The sequence below is a fragment of the Sarcophilus harrisii genome, chromosome 6, assembly GCF_902635505.1.
Source record: "Sarcophilus harrisii chromosome 6, mSarHar1.11, whole genome shotgun sequence".
NCBI lineage: Eukaryota > Metazoa > Chordata > Mammalia > Dasyuromorphia > Dasyuridae > Sarcophilus > Sarcophilus harrisii.
Window position 1 is genome coordinate 132,827,690 of NC_045431.1, and position 15,012 is coordinate 132,842,701.

Genomic DNA, 15,012 nt, shown 5'->3' on the forward strand with positions numbered 1-15,012 from the left:
CAGACAACCTTAATCTTTCTATTTTTTTATGCTCTTTGATAATTTAGGCAATAATCTATCCAGATGTTCCATGTTCAATAGTATATTTTTATATCCTTTCCTCTTACTTTCTTCTTAAGTCTTTAAACTATGACTTCAGATCTCATCATTCCACCAAAACTGATCTCTCCAAAGTTACCAATCACTTTCTTAATTACCAAATTGAATGATATTTTCTTAATTTTCATCCCTCTTGACCTTTCTGAAGTTTCACCACTGTTGATGACTGTCTTGATATTCTCTTCTCTCTAGGTTTTTATGATACTGCTCTCCCCTAATTCTCCTCCTGCCGTCTAAATGGTTTTTCTTAATCCTCCTTTGCCAGATATCTTTGCCTAGGATATGTCTGCTTACCATGGTGGGTTCCCTTCTCTTTTCCCTCTATGATATTACACTGTATGATCTAAAGATTCTCATAAATTCATCTGTCTTCTCTATGCACATGATTCTCAGATTTATCTTTGCAGTCCTAACTTCTCTCCTGAACTACCAGCTGGACACTTTGAACAAATGAACCACAGAAATCTTAAATTGAACATATCCAGAAAGGCATTCATTATCTTTCCCCCAAAACCCTTGCATCTTTTAACATACCTCTTACTGTATCTCCCAACCTCCCAGTCAATCTTTGCAATATAGGTATTATACTTGTTTTATCTCTTTTTACTTCCATATCTAATTAGTTGCTAAGGTCTTTCAATTTTATTTTTATAATCTTTCTCACATGCCTTCTTTTGTTTTTTGACACTGTCACAACACTGGCACTGGTTCTCATCACCTCACATCTGAGCTATTGCAGTAGCCTAATGATTGGTCTCCCTTTCTCAAGTCTTATCTCCACTAAAATCCACTCTTCACTGAACAGGCAAATTAATCTTCCTTAAGTATAAGTCTGACCATGTCATTCTCCCCTCTTCCCATTCAATAACTGCTAGTTGACTACGAATTATTTTTAGTGGCTGTTATAAACACATGCCAAAGTAGTAAAGGTTAGAAATGAGTGACTATAGCCCCATTTTTAAACTGAATAATTCTCCAGAAATGGCATAGAACATTTGCTCTCAAATTTAATTCTTTTGTGTATGAAGACAATTTTTAGTCAATAAGTAAGAATATCTATCCCTGTTAGGTGCTTGGACAGCTAGTTGGTAGAATGAGTAGAGCACAGGACCTGGAGACAGAAAGATTCATCTTCCTTACTAGACGTAGACATTTAGTGGCTATGTGACTCTGGGCAAGTCACTTAACCCCTGCCTCAGTTTCCTCATGTAAAATGAGCTGAAAAAGGAAATGGCAAGCTACTTTGCCAAGAAAATCCAATACTGAACTTCAACAAGCTGAATGATCTATCTGTAATATGTCAATTCGTGAAGGAATCTTAAGGGTGAGTAAAAATAATTAAGAACCATTTTTCTCAGGTTTTAAGAAATATATAATGTCTTAGTCCTTTAGTTTGTAGAATTTTTAAAAATATCAGTGATAAAAGATTTTTAATCTTGCAATGAAGATTTTCCTTGTCTTAGACAGAATTCATCTATTTTGATACATTCTGGATAAAAAATAGAGTCTGGATATATGACTCTATTGGTAAAGAGAATACTCCCCTCTACAAATACATACAGGTTGACACCTTCTCTCTATAGTCTTAGAGAATTTCCTAGAGCACTGAAAGGTTAAGCAAATTGCCAGTTATTTAAAAACCAGTAATAGACAGTATGGGTCAAAGTCAGGATTTGAATCTGGATCTTCATGACCCAAGATCAATTCTTCATCTGTTACACTGTATTGCTTCTGTTGCATTTTCAGAGCCAAGACAAATTGTGAGTCCCAGACATCCTTAGTCCCTCATTTCTTTCCCTTTTCATCAGCCTATTTGTGAAATCCTATCATTATTTCCCCTCAGGACCTCTACTTCTCAAGTTTACCTCTCTTTTAACTTTATTTACCAATATCTGAACAGCCAGTTTGGTGATCTAATCCATATAACTGTATTAAGGGCAGTGGGAGCTGGGTTGCACAGTGGATAGAGTATTTGACTTGAATTCTGTAAGATCTATTTTACAGGATTGTTATAAGGATCAAGTGAAATAATAAATGGAAAGTCCTTTGAAAATCTTAAATATTATATGAATGTAAATTATTATTATAATTATTGTTAATAATAATGGGACAATTGCAATTAATCAAATTTTATTAATTGGACATTCTAGGATAAGATATGTTTAGCTGCAGTCTATACTTTCTTTTTTGGTTTAACTCAGTGACTCTAATAGGAATTTCAGGTTTTCTATAGCAAGTCCTTTCCAATCCTATCCTCTCACTATTCACTTTTGTATTTTTATTTTCAGATCTAAGCACAGTGCTTGACACATGTTTGATAAATCCATCTCCCTCACTCATTTATTTTATTCATTACAAGTATAGTACAAGGTAGGAAGAGATGCTGGCAAAAAAGAAAGTCACAACGTGTTCCAGGAAAATATGAGGAATGAACACTTCTTAAAGGTTTAATTATTTTTAGGCAAATTCTTAAATTTCATTTTTTGAAGAAAATTAGATTAGATAATGGATTCCCTGTTTCCCCTCTCCAATTTCTGAGCTATTTTAGGTCAGTAATTATCTTCTTATCCTTTTAGTTCATCCCCAGATATAGTAACAATCTCCCAGATCCTTATATTATTTAAAAAGCCTGAAGCTGACCTTTGCATTTTCTCCTCCTTCATTCTGGGCTGAAGGAATGCAATGTCACACATGCAGCCATCTGGAAGAGTCCAAGGAAACCCTTAATGCCCAGAAGCAGCATGCCTTTTACACTCCAGCAGTCAGGAGAACTGATTCTGCCATGAACCAGCTAAATGACTGGAGGCAAGTCACATCATTTCCCTTTCCCAGCCTGTAAAATCTAGGAGTTGGACTATGGGATCTCTAAGGCCCCAGGGGGAGAAAGATCTAATATTCTCTGCCTCAGTGGAACAGCGGCTCTCCATTTACCTTGAAAGGAAAAAAAAATAATTCCTCTATTTTGAATCCTGCATACTAAGAACTAAGAAACCTGAAAATTAAGGTGAATTGATATCTTATATACTCTTAACCTAACTACCAGTTATGTTGCATTAGCATGGTACTTGTCATATAATAAACGCAATAAATGCTTGCTCTATCAATAAATCTATTTAGCAGTTTTCAGTTATATTGAATATACAGATAATAAGTTATCATCTGTTACCACTGACTTGTGGAAAATTTGATTAACCACCATATCTAGATTTTTGACTACTTTTTAATCTTAAAACTTTGACAAGATCTACACTGAATTGAATAACAAGAGAAGCAGCTAGCAGGAAGAAAAGTGTTATTTATAGGCAGAGTAATATCTTCTTTGGCTATGGAAAACTAAGAGTTAGACCTAAGCCATGGGCAGGCATGTACCCAGTTCAAATTATATTGGTTGGCCAATATATTTCCTCTACTAATGTTTTAAGGAAAGATGAATAAATACTTTAATATGACTATAACATATGGATTTGGGTTGTACTAAAGATTTTTTTGACTTATTTTGTTTCTGAGCATCTGCAAGTATATAGTTTAAAGTGGGAATCTTTAGTCCATAAGCTGCCTCCAGCATTTAGTTCCATGCCCTGGTTTTAACTATGAGAACACTTTTCCCATGAATTGAAGTATTCTTCTGTCAATAAGACTATAAGACTATAACTCTTCATTTTATGATTTTTGCACTGTCATCCTGGTAACTTCATAGAATTTACCCTAACAAAGAATTACCTTTATTACAAGAGGTAATACATTCTCTAAGAAGGGTAAGGGACATAGTGGGAAATGTTTAAAACAATAAAATTTCAAAAATACATATTATTTGTTTGGGTAATATTTAGTAAAAGATTGTCAAGAAGTTATTTCATTGTAGTCACAGAAGGGTCAGACAATGAGAGTTGGGATGTAAAGTAGATGTTCTGGTCCTTCACCAGAGTCACTACCACCTGTTTAATAAAAAATTATATTTGTTTAGTTCTCATAACTGCAACTTATTAATAACCATATGAATAATACTTCAAATCACTACTAATAAGAGAACTGCAAATTAAAAGAACTCTGAGGTTTCATCTCACAACCAGCAAAAAAGCAAAACATGGGAAGTCAATGTTGGAAGGTGTAGTTAAAAAAAAAAAGGGGTACACAAATGCATTGTTAGAAAAGCTACGAATTGGTTTGATCGTATGGGAAATAAATTTGAAATATGTGAAGGCAGTGACATACTCTTGAACTTAGATATTCCATTATTAAGCAAAGAAGTTAATGACAAATAAACAAAAGCATGTGTACCAAGACAAATAGAAATTATATAGATAGATTAGATACATAGATAAAGAGCAAAGAATAACAAACAAAGTAGATGGCATATAAATATAGTGATATAAAAATGGTGAATATGAGGAATACAGAGAACCATGGGAAGGCATATGGACTGATGCAAAATCAAATAAATGAAACTAGGAAAACAATATACACAAGAATACATCAACATCAATGGAAAGAAGAAGAAACTAGTCAGAATTTCATTTCTGAAATTTTAATGACCAATTTTTGTTCAAAGAATTATATAAGAAGATAGCACCCTTTCTTTCTTTTTTTAAGTTATTGGATTATAGATGGAGAATACTGAATATAATATCAGTTTTTCATATATTTGGTAATATTGCTGAACTATTTTCCTCTCTCTTTTTATTCTTTATTAAAAAAAGGTAATATACTCTCTAAGAAGGGTAAGGGACATAATGGGAAATGTTTAAAACAGAGTTAATAAAATTTCAAAAATACGTATTATTTGTTTGGGTAATGTTTAGTAAAAGATTGTCAAGAAGTTATTTCATATAGTTTGGATTAATCAGATATACATTGCTTTTGAAAGAATATTTGGAATGGTTATAAAAATTATCAGCCTTTAACTACCTTAAATAACACTCCTTTTTCCTCAACAAAGCAATAAATAAAAACAATGGGTTTGAATATATATATGTAGATATATATATATATATATATATATATATATATATATACACACACACACACACACATACATATACATGTATGCAGATTTCAATTTAAAATTAAAGAACGTTCTAATAATAGAGCCACTGACATGGAATACTTTATAAGAATTTAACTCCTGGTCACTGGAAATGTAGGAGCTGAGGAATAATGATCACATGTTAGGAACATGATAGAAGGGATTCCTGCATTGGAAGGTCAGTATAGTCCATCCATCTGAGGTCCTAAGCACTATTTTTTTATTTATAGACAAAAAGAAAAGCTGGCAAATGGCTGTTTGTAAAGTTCTTACAATATTTAATTACCAGCAACTATGATTGACTTTGTTGCAAAATTAATTTTTTTATTAATTTGATTTTTATGTAAGATTTAACCCTGTTGATATCCAAAGAAGCTAAGAAATAGAACACTGGTATAGTTACTTACTGAATACATCTCCTCTGGGTTTCTGAGGATCTACTGGTATTCTGTTGTCAACCATCATTTCTCTTGAAGATGTACTTTCAATTGGTATTTTGGTTGAAAATGAAGGTGCCATTGTTGATGGCTTGAGGGTTGGTCTTTGTGTTGCCACTGCTGGTGGTGGTGGTGGTGGTGTCATTCGGACAGTAATAAGTTCAGTTGTGGTTGGCGGAGGTTGTGTTGTTGGCTTTAGTGTAGGTCTTAGCGGCTTAGGAGTAGATCTCTCAGTATGAATAATGGGAATATGTGGTGTTCTTGGAGGCCATCTAGTACTTGCAATATCAGGAATTGTATTAATATGTCCTCCATTACCTTTTGGGAAAGTACTATTTCCCTTTGATATATGAATTGGTCCTGAAGGTTCAATCATAACTTTTGGAATATCTGAAAAAGCAAAAATGAAAGATTTAAATTAACATGCAATCATTTTTCTCTCAAGGATGAAAAATAACAAAAGACATTAACCTATTTTGTTTACTGAAAAATATTATTTTATACTTGTTCTCTATGAATGTAAAACAAGCACCTACAAAAACCCATTAAAAATTAAGGTTGGCTTATAGTCCCCATTTAAATATTTCATATTACAGTCCATTCATCTTTCAGAAAATATAGGGAGTAGATATATATCTATATGTTCAAATGTTTTATGGGATTTTCAAATATGGCTATTATTTATAGAGTCATATACTGCCTAATATGAGAGAGACAGAGTTAAGCGACAAAAATAGAGAAAGAAAGAGAAAAATGGAAGAACAAAAAAATAAAATTGAAATTGAATGTTATGAAGTTATGATCATTAAGTTTGGCCCCCAAAAAGGATCTAGAAATGTACTTGAACTTTTTTTGGAGATGGGGAACTATGAGTATGAAGTACTAGCCACAATGTTGAACTTGGTCAGTGTCTTGGTTTTAATGAATCATTTCTTTCCTTTTCTCTGTCTCCCTCCCTCCCTCCCTTTCTTCCTCTCTTTCTTCCCTCTTTTCCCCCCTCTCGCTTTCTTTCTTTCTCTCTTAGTTTTTACAGATGGGAAAAGATGAGATGCTGAGAAATAAAAATGACAGAAAAACAAAATTTCTAAACATTTTTAAAAAAGAAATAGTAGTTAGGGGCAGCTAGATGGCACAATGGATAGAGCGACCAGCCCTGGAGTCAGGAGGACCCGAGTTCAAATTTGACCTAAGACACTTAACATTTATCACTAGCTGTGCAATCTTGGACAACTCATTTAACACCAATTGCTTCTCAAAAAAAAAAAAAAAGAAAAAGAAATAGTTGTTAAACTGAACTGATGTTCTATTGGTAGATAACCCTTGATACATCAACAGAAAGAAAAGAGAGTACCTTGTCCATTGAGTAGACCTGCTCTGGTGAACTACTGGGAGGACATAGCTAAGAAGGTTCCCCTGGATGGGCAGGCATGACTAGGATGGGAAGGGTTTCACCAGGGGAGGGGGAAGTCACATAAAAAAGATGACAATGTCAAGGAAATACAACTATTAAGACAGTCATTGATTGAATACAATAGCTCTAAATCCTTCTCTTCATCTTGAATTTGCTTACAAAATAAGTTCAGAATTTCATAGCTTCAATAGGCAAAGAAAATGAGATTAAAAGAATGCTACACAAATAAAAAAAAACTGGGAATTAAAGCTTGAGCACAAGAGTACTATAATGCTATACATTCAGATCTACTTTCAGCAGACTTCTAAAAGCCAATGACAGAATATTTCTGAAATTAATAGTCAACGTAATTTACAGCTTTCACATGTTGCAGAATTCACCTTCCTAATTCAGTAGCTAAATATCTGCAGCTAAGATAATGTAGACAGGAAAGCTGAGATGCAATGTTACATCTTTTACAATTTATAAAAAATATTAGTCTTATTTCTTATGTTCTACTGAAACTCAGAACAATATTATTATTAGCCATGTGTAGAGGTGAAATGTAGTTGTTCTTGTTCAGTTGTATCCAACTTTTTGTGACTCCATTTCAGGTTTTCTTGGCAAAGATATTAGAGTAGTTTTCTACTTCCTTCTCCAGATCATTTTATAGGGGAAGAAACTGAGGAAAACAGGATTAAGTGACTTTCTCAGGGTAACACTGATAAGTAAGTGTCTGAAGTCAGATTTGGATTTAGGATGACAAGTTTTCCTGACTCCAGGACTAGCACTCTATCCATTGCATCATTAACCTGCCCCATTGAAATTTAGCCTTAGATAAATGACCTTGTTTCTTATCTTTTTGAGTAGATTGTTTCTATGCTTCATTTGTAATTGGAACTTGGGACAAAAAAAAATATGACTTACATATACAGTTTATTCCATCTCCCCGGTAACCATCTCTACATTTACACTTGTATGACCCATGCACATTGTAACATCGGGCAAAGCTGCTGCACTGGTACTGACCAAGAGAGCATTCATCTATATCTATGACAGAAAAAGACAATAAATCTATTTAGTGAAGAGACAAATGAGAAGAGTTAAAAGATTATCTGTATGTACTTTAAATTTTATATAATAAAATAATTTATATAATAAATATAATAAATTTATATAATAAATAATATAATAAAATTTACCCAAAAAGATCAACAAGAGAAAATGATAATGCTATACAAGTGAATATATATATGTGTGTGTGTATATATATATATATATATATATACATACACACAAAACACACACATATATATATATATATATATATGTATATATATTCATCCTTGTAATACAAGTAAAACAAGGACCAAATTTCCTTACCATGACACTGGTATTTGCCTCCAATATACATGAGATCAAAGCCTTTATGGCATTTGCAGATGTAGCTTCCAAAGGTGTTCACACACTGTCTAAATCTGGGACATGAGGCTCTCCCAGTTGCACATTCATCCACATCTAGAGATACAAGCAATATGTCTTTATAAATAGCAAGAGCTGAAATTGCTTAATTCAGAATATATATCTTTTCCTGAAATCCTGTAAGGATGCTTTAGCATAGCATAGAATATGAGTCTGGACATTCCTGAAGGCTTTGCCAGGGAAACATGAGCCTTAACAAAACCTTCTGATATGAGAAAAATTGCTTGTGGAAGGTAAAGGCCAGATTATGCAAATTTTAGGAACTAATTTGGATCAGTTCAAGCAGGCTCATCATTTGAATACTGATTACCAGATAATGAATTTTTGAAATGAAACTGTCTACACTAAGGCATAGAAGGATTGCAATCTGTATAGGCAGAAGAAGCGCCAACAGTAATGAAATAAAAAAATCTAAGATGAGCAATTTTTAAAAAAGATCTGAACTGTCCACAATTGAATTAGTCTCATGTAACAAAAAACAGTCTTTCAGTGACTATAATGACAATGTTTTAGTTCATAGCCATGCTATTCATTCACTTGTTTATTCAATATATTAAATATGTAGAAACACACAAAGTACATAGAGGAAGTTTAGAGTAGTGGAAAGAGTGATAATTTTTTTTCTTTTTTTTTGCTGAGGCAATTGGGGTTAAGTGACTTGCCCAGGCCTCACACAGCTAGGAAGTGTTAAGTATTGAAATCAAATTTGAATTCAGGTCCTCCTAACTTATGCACTGTGCCAGCTAGCTAAGAGTGATAAATTTCAAGAAGTCCAAATCTTTTCTCTCTCACCAGGTAAAACTAGGAGCTTCTTTGTATCCTGAGTAATTAGAATAGTACCTAGCACATAGCAGGAATTTAATAAATGTTTATTGATGAACTGGACAGACCTGGGCAAGTCAATTACCCTGATGTGCTTGTATAGGGAATAAATATTTATTAGGTACCTATGATAAGTACCAGATACTGTGTTGTTGTTCAGTAATTTCAGTTGTGTACATGACCCCATTTGGGGCTTTTGACAAAGACACTGGAATGATTTGCCATTTCCTTTTTCAATTTATTTTATAGAGGAGGAACTATGGTAAATAGGGTTAAGTGACTTGTAAAGAGTCACACAGTTAGTAAGTATCTGGGGCCAGATTTGAATTCAAAATGAATCTTTCCAACTCTAGACCTGGCACTCCATCCATTGTGTCTCCTAGTTTCCCTCTCAGGCACTATGATAAGTTATTTGCAATTGTTATTTCATTTGATCTTAAACAGGAAATCATGGTGATGAAAATCCCTTATGCTAAGGCTGAGAACTCCCATACTGAAATCAAGATATGCAAAGTACATTGCTCTGTACATGGCAAACATTTTCTGTAATTCTTCGTGTATGTAAGTTGCTATAGATTTAAGCCATAATTTCCTTACTTTCTTTAACTACTTACAACTCATTCACAAAACAGAGGTCTGCTTTCCATACCATCATATGCAACATTCTCCCTTTACTAGAGAGCAGTTGTTGACTCAGTTCCATTTTCACACTCACCCACACAAGTCCTCCCATCTGGCCCCAGCTGTAAGCCTGGTGAAGGACAACGGCAGCGTACATCACCTTTCATCACATCACAACCATACTGACAGTTTGCCATAGAACACGACAGGGCACCTAAAAGGAAATAGAGACTTGCTCATATAAGGCAAGAAAAGAAAATGAACCCTACTCCAATTGAGGTGGGTCCCTGGAGACACTGTAGAAATAAAAGATCAAGGTTTTTCATCTAAAGGATTTGCAGATCAGATCTTCATGGGCCATGTAGAAAAGAAAATGCACAAAACCAATTATCCGGATAACTCAGGTTTATTTTCCTCCTTTCCCCAGGTTTTTTTTTTTAAGCTAAGGACTCTAATAAGTTTCAGTTTCATTGCAACAATGCCCAACTAGAGATTAAAGCTAGGTAAGACTAATAGATATGAACTAGTTAAAAGATACTGGAATAATATTCACTATTTGTTATAATTAGAGACTATAACTGAGGGAAATATACCAGAAAAGAGCTTGAGTCCTTGGAATTAGAAAGACAATAACCATCCCTCAAGACTACTCTAGAGTCCTGCTTTAAGGAGCTGACTCAAGGAAGCAATTGGGTATTGGAATAAAAACTTCAGTTTTTATATGAGCTACATTTGTTTAGCCAGGTGGTTGTGTTTTTGTTTGTTTTTAAGCTACACAGTTAATTAAGTGAAAATAAGAACTCATGTCATATTTGGCACAGTGCAGATGCAGGTTCAAAAAAGTTTTCAGGACCACATTTAGAACTTAGAAGCCAAATGCTAGAGAAAATAAAGATTTTATTATCCCCATTCAATGTAATCATCTATAAGAAGATGATGTTTTTTCCTAAACATATAATTTTATCAAATATCTATATCTATATATATATATCTATATCTATATATATATATATATATATATATATACACATGTTAGAATATATATCAGAAGCAGGACTCCAAATAAGATCTTTCCAACTTTGAGGTCAGTCTTCCATCTATTACATTAAGCTGCCCTTTGACAAAATAATAGGGAAAGTTAAAATTGAGGTGGAGAGGCATTGGTTTATGATTTTCAAGCATTCAAGTTATCTTATATAAAGCAAGAGCTTGGTGCCCATTTTAATAAAGAATAGCTATAAAGTAAAGGAATGGTAGAGAAAGGTGGATATTTCTTTGGGAAATGTCATAATCAAATTTAATTTTATTCTTGAGTGGATTACTCTTAAGAACAAAGACATCTACCACATCAATTTTAAAAGATCACTTGCAGTAAGAGAATGCTACATTTATTCTGAGTGCCTCCAATTTGAAATTTAAGCTAATATACATATTAAAACAACAAGCAAATTGAAATATGTAAGTCCCTTTTGAGATAGAATGAGGAGTCTTTCATGAAACATCTAAAATGCCATAAAAATAACCCAAGAACACTTCCCCCCAAAAAAGCAGAGGGTTAAGATTATTAACATACTTGAACAAGATCCATCTGGCATAAGCATGTACCCATTTAGACAGTAGCACTTGTAGCTTCCATAAGTATTCATGCAACGATGCTTGCAGGGCCGGGGCTTGAGACCGCATTCATTTAAGTCTAAAAAGAATGGGGAGAGAAGTGGTATGGGAGCAAACACAAATGACTTCCAGCATCAAAACCGAAAATATTAACTCATCCTGGAGTGTGTGTGTGTGTGTGTCTGCCTGCATGTGTGTGCCTATGGGGAAGTATAGAAAAGAATAGATAGATATTTAACATTATAAACTGAACTGATTATTATAGATTGAAGAAAATAAGCTCTCACTTTCTCACTGTTTCAACCTTTTCAAAAGGTGAATCCCAGCTGAAATGATAGAGAACACAGGATATTATTATCCATGGCTCAGAGGAAAGGAAATCTGACCTTCCAGGGCTGGATGGACATTCTGTGTGGCTCACCCCAAAAAGAGGAGACCAAGAAGTACTTCCTATAAAAACATAGTTGGCCTGATATTCAAAGAGAGCTGAAGGAGAAATATTAACTTTATGATAAGCAGAAATCAGGCTGTTGGTAAGAGAGGGATGTGGGGACTAAGAAAAATAAATTAGTTGTTTGTATTAATTTATTCTCAATTTATAGGAACAGACTTGCAACTTCACTGTAGGTTGAGTTGGCTGTATTACTTTCCTCTTCCCTCTTGGAGTTTATGTGTGTGTATATATTTTTTTAAGAGATCTACCCTAACTTATTGCATCAGATGAAAATAATTTGTTTAATGTCTAAATGCCTTGAACTTTTCAAAGCAAAGATGCATTTTGAGAACAAATGCACTAATCTAGTCCAGATATGGTATTTCTGAGTTTTTCTTGGACTAGACGCATGATTTCATCAATGTAGAAACTGAGGAACTCCCTTTCTTAATGCAAGCCAGTACCTTCTTTGCAATATGTTAGAGAGCTTCCTTGAATGAGGTCCCAAAACAGATATGTTTACAAGATAGGACTAGAATCCAGGTTTTCCAATCTCCAAAGCAGGTTTTCTATCTACTACCCCACTCTGTTTCTTACTATTGAAGATAACTTTATTTTTATTGTTTCATTTATTTACGTTGTGTATAAGATTAAAGACGGGATCTAGGTTTCTCAGTTTAGTAGCAAATCTTTAAAAATGACTAAAAAAACACAAAACCTTTAGCAAAGTTGATTTAAGACATCAAAAGGGCAATGTAGAAACATTGATTTAGGTATTAAAAACTGAGCATTATTGATTTCAGATTTATTGGTGTAACTATCAATACATAATGAATTAATGAAGTATATATTAGGAAAATTTCCTCCTTCAAATCTTGTCCCAAGTGAACATAAAGTTCATATATGATGGAAATAAACACTGTGAAATACTGTCAGGATTATAGACTTCATTAAAAAGAAATGTGACCAACTGTTTTCTCTGGAATCACAAACCTAAGCACTAAATTAACATAATTACTATTGTTTATGGGTGTCTATTAGGAAGTCTGAAATATAGATTATCAATATATAACTGCTAAATCCTAATCTTCAAAAAAAATTCAGTTAGTTGAAATCTGAATTTATGGCTTATTATAAGTCTATATATTTCATTTGACACAGCCTATCTCTGTTCAAGGTCTGATTTTCTTCTGTTTTATCTCACCATAATGGTAACAGATAGGAATTTAAGCCTACTTCTGTAATTTTTTTTTTCTGGCTGAAGTTAAATGAAAATGGAAAGGTTAAATGTGAAAAAAAACTCAACATTGAAATGAGCTCTCATACTACTACTGAGCTTTTCTTTCTTACCTTGGATAAGCTCAAGTGACCTCAGAACAAAATTATATCTCCAAAGATTTCAAGAGGAAATGCTCATTGTAGAAGGAACCAGATACATAATCCATCATCTACAAAAAAAATTTTCCCCCTCTCTCTTATGGATTGAAAAATTTCAAAATGAATGATGAGCAAGAAGAAGCTTTTCTTCCCCCTTATTTACTTCTAAATTGCATTTTAATCTTTATTATAAATATGACTCAAGAACCACTTCTTATGACTATTTTAAAGTGACAATATGTATGACTGATAAATCCCTGAAATTCATATCTAGTTTAAAAATAGATTACTATATATTTAGTGTTATAGATATAGAATTTAAACCTGAGCACTTCCTATTGGAGGAGGTCTAATATAATTTCATCTGCAGCATAAAAATTGGATGTTAAATATAATTCCACATCCTGAGGCTTGGCTTATCCTTTCTTTATGTGGATTACTCTTTTCATAGTTACTTCTTGATATACCATATTCTTTAACTAGAAACCTCCAAAATAATATAGAAAAGCCATTAAAACTGAGCCAGAGAGTGATTAATATCTAATAATATGCCAAAATTAGTTGTCCAGGTTCCCTAACTTTACCAGTAGGAGGGAAGTGAGTTTCAAAGGACTTAACTTTGATGATGACTGGACAAGCCAGCTTCAAGTCTTGCTTCTGATATAATCTCTTTGTGACCTCTGGGACTCTTGCAAGACTCTTACTTAGCTTCTAATATGCATTTGTACAGTGAGTTTTTTCTCAGCAAGGAGTTTTTGATGAAACTGCAAAACTTTTCTGTGTTCTAAATGATCATTTTAGCAAACTGTCTTTTGGATAAAAAAACATTCTTTGTGTCATAAATTAGAAAGTTATAGATAGAAATAATTATACAAACACCCTTGCATATGGGATACTTTGTATTTGAGTGAGGCTATGCACACATATACAATACACTGTTATGGTTTTTCAGTCATTTTTTTCAGGTGTATCTAACACTTTGTGATCCCAATTGAATTGTTCTTAGTTTGCCATTTCTTTCTCCAGCTCATTTTACAGATGAGGAACTGAAACAAACAGGGTTAAGTGATTTGCCCAGAATCACATAACTAATAAGCATCTGAGAGTGGATTTAAACTTAGGAAGTTGAGTCTTTTTGACTTCAGACTAGGCACTCAACCACTGTGCCACCTAGCTGCCCATATAATATACACATAATATAAGTACTTCAAATATACCTAAAGCCCACAAGCTCTGACCTCTACCCAAGATATACATTTGGCTCATAGATGATCCTTTACATTGGGTACATACTCCCTTCTAATTAGGACAGGGATGAGTTTGGGAGACCAGCTTTACCCCAAGATGCTCTTAAAAACAGAAACAAACAAACAAAAAATAATATATTGGGAAGAATGAAACATAAAATTTCTAAAATAAAGAACCAGAATTGGTTGTTAGGTTCACTTTTCTAGAAAGTATGGTGATAAACAATAAGATATTCAATGAAGTGTATAATAAAACATTTCAATGAAAAAATATTACATATTTATTTCTAGATTATATAATGGATGCAATATGTATACACTAGGTACACCTCATTCCAATGACTTGTTTCTTTCTACAATTTACAGTGCCTGGGGAAAATGGAATGTCTTATACAAAGGGAGCATGATAGAGTGGATTTAGTTTTACAACCAGCAAAACCTGGTTCAAATTGTCTGATATGTACTAG

General features: G+C 33.4%; 1 protein-coding gene across 4 annotated transcripts in view; it reads right to left on the minus strand.

Moving 5' to 3' along the window:
- The window catches only part of NPNT (nephronectin), a 111,996-nt gene that overhangs the window by 30,796 nt on the left and 66,188 nt on the right, over nucleotides 1–15,012 (minus strand). For all 4 annotated transcript variants that reach the window (XM_031943180.1, XM_031943178.1, XM_031943179.1 and 1 more), the window contains 5 exons: nucleotides 11,448–11,567; nucleotides 9,969–10,088; nucleotides 8,333–8,467; nucleotides 7,877–7,999; nucleotides 5,530–5,949 (listed from right to left, as the gene is read on the minus strand). In XM_031943180.1, the coding sequence (XP_031799040.1) occupies nucleotides 5,530–5,949; nucleotides 7,877–7,999; nucleotides 8,333–8,467; nucleotides 9,969–10,088; nucleotides 11,448–11,567 (918 nt within the window). The remainder of the gene's footprint in view (nucleotides 1–5,529; nucleotides 5,950–7,876; nucleotides 8,000–8,332; nucleotides 8,468–9,968; nucleotides 10,089–11,447; nucleotides 11,568–15,012) is intronic.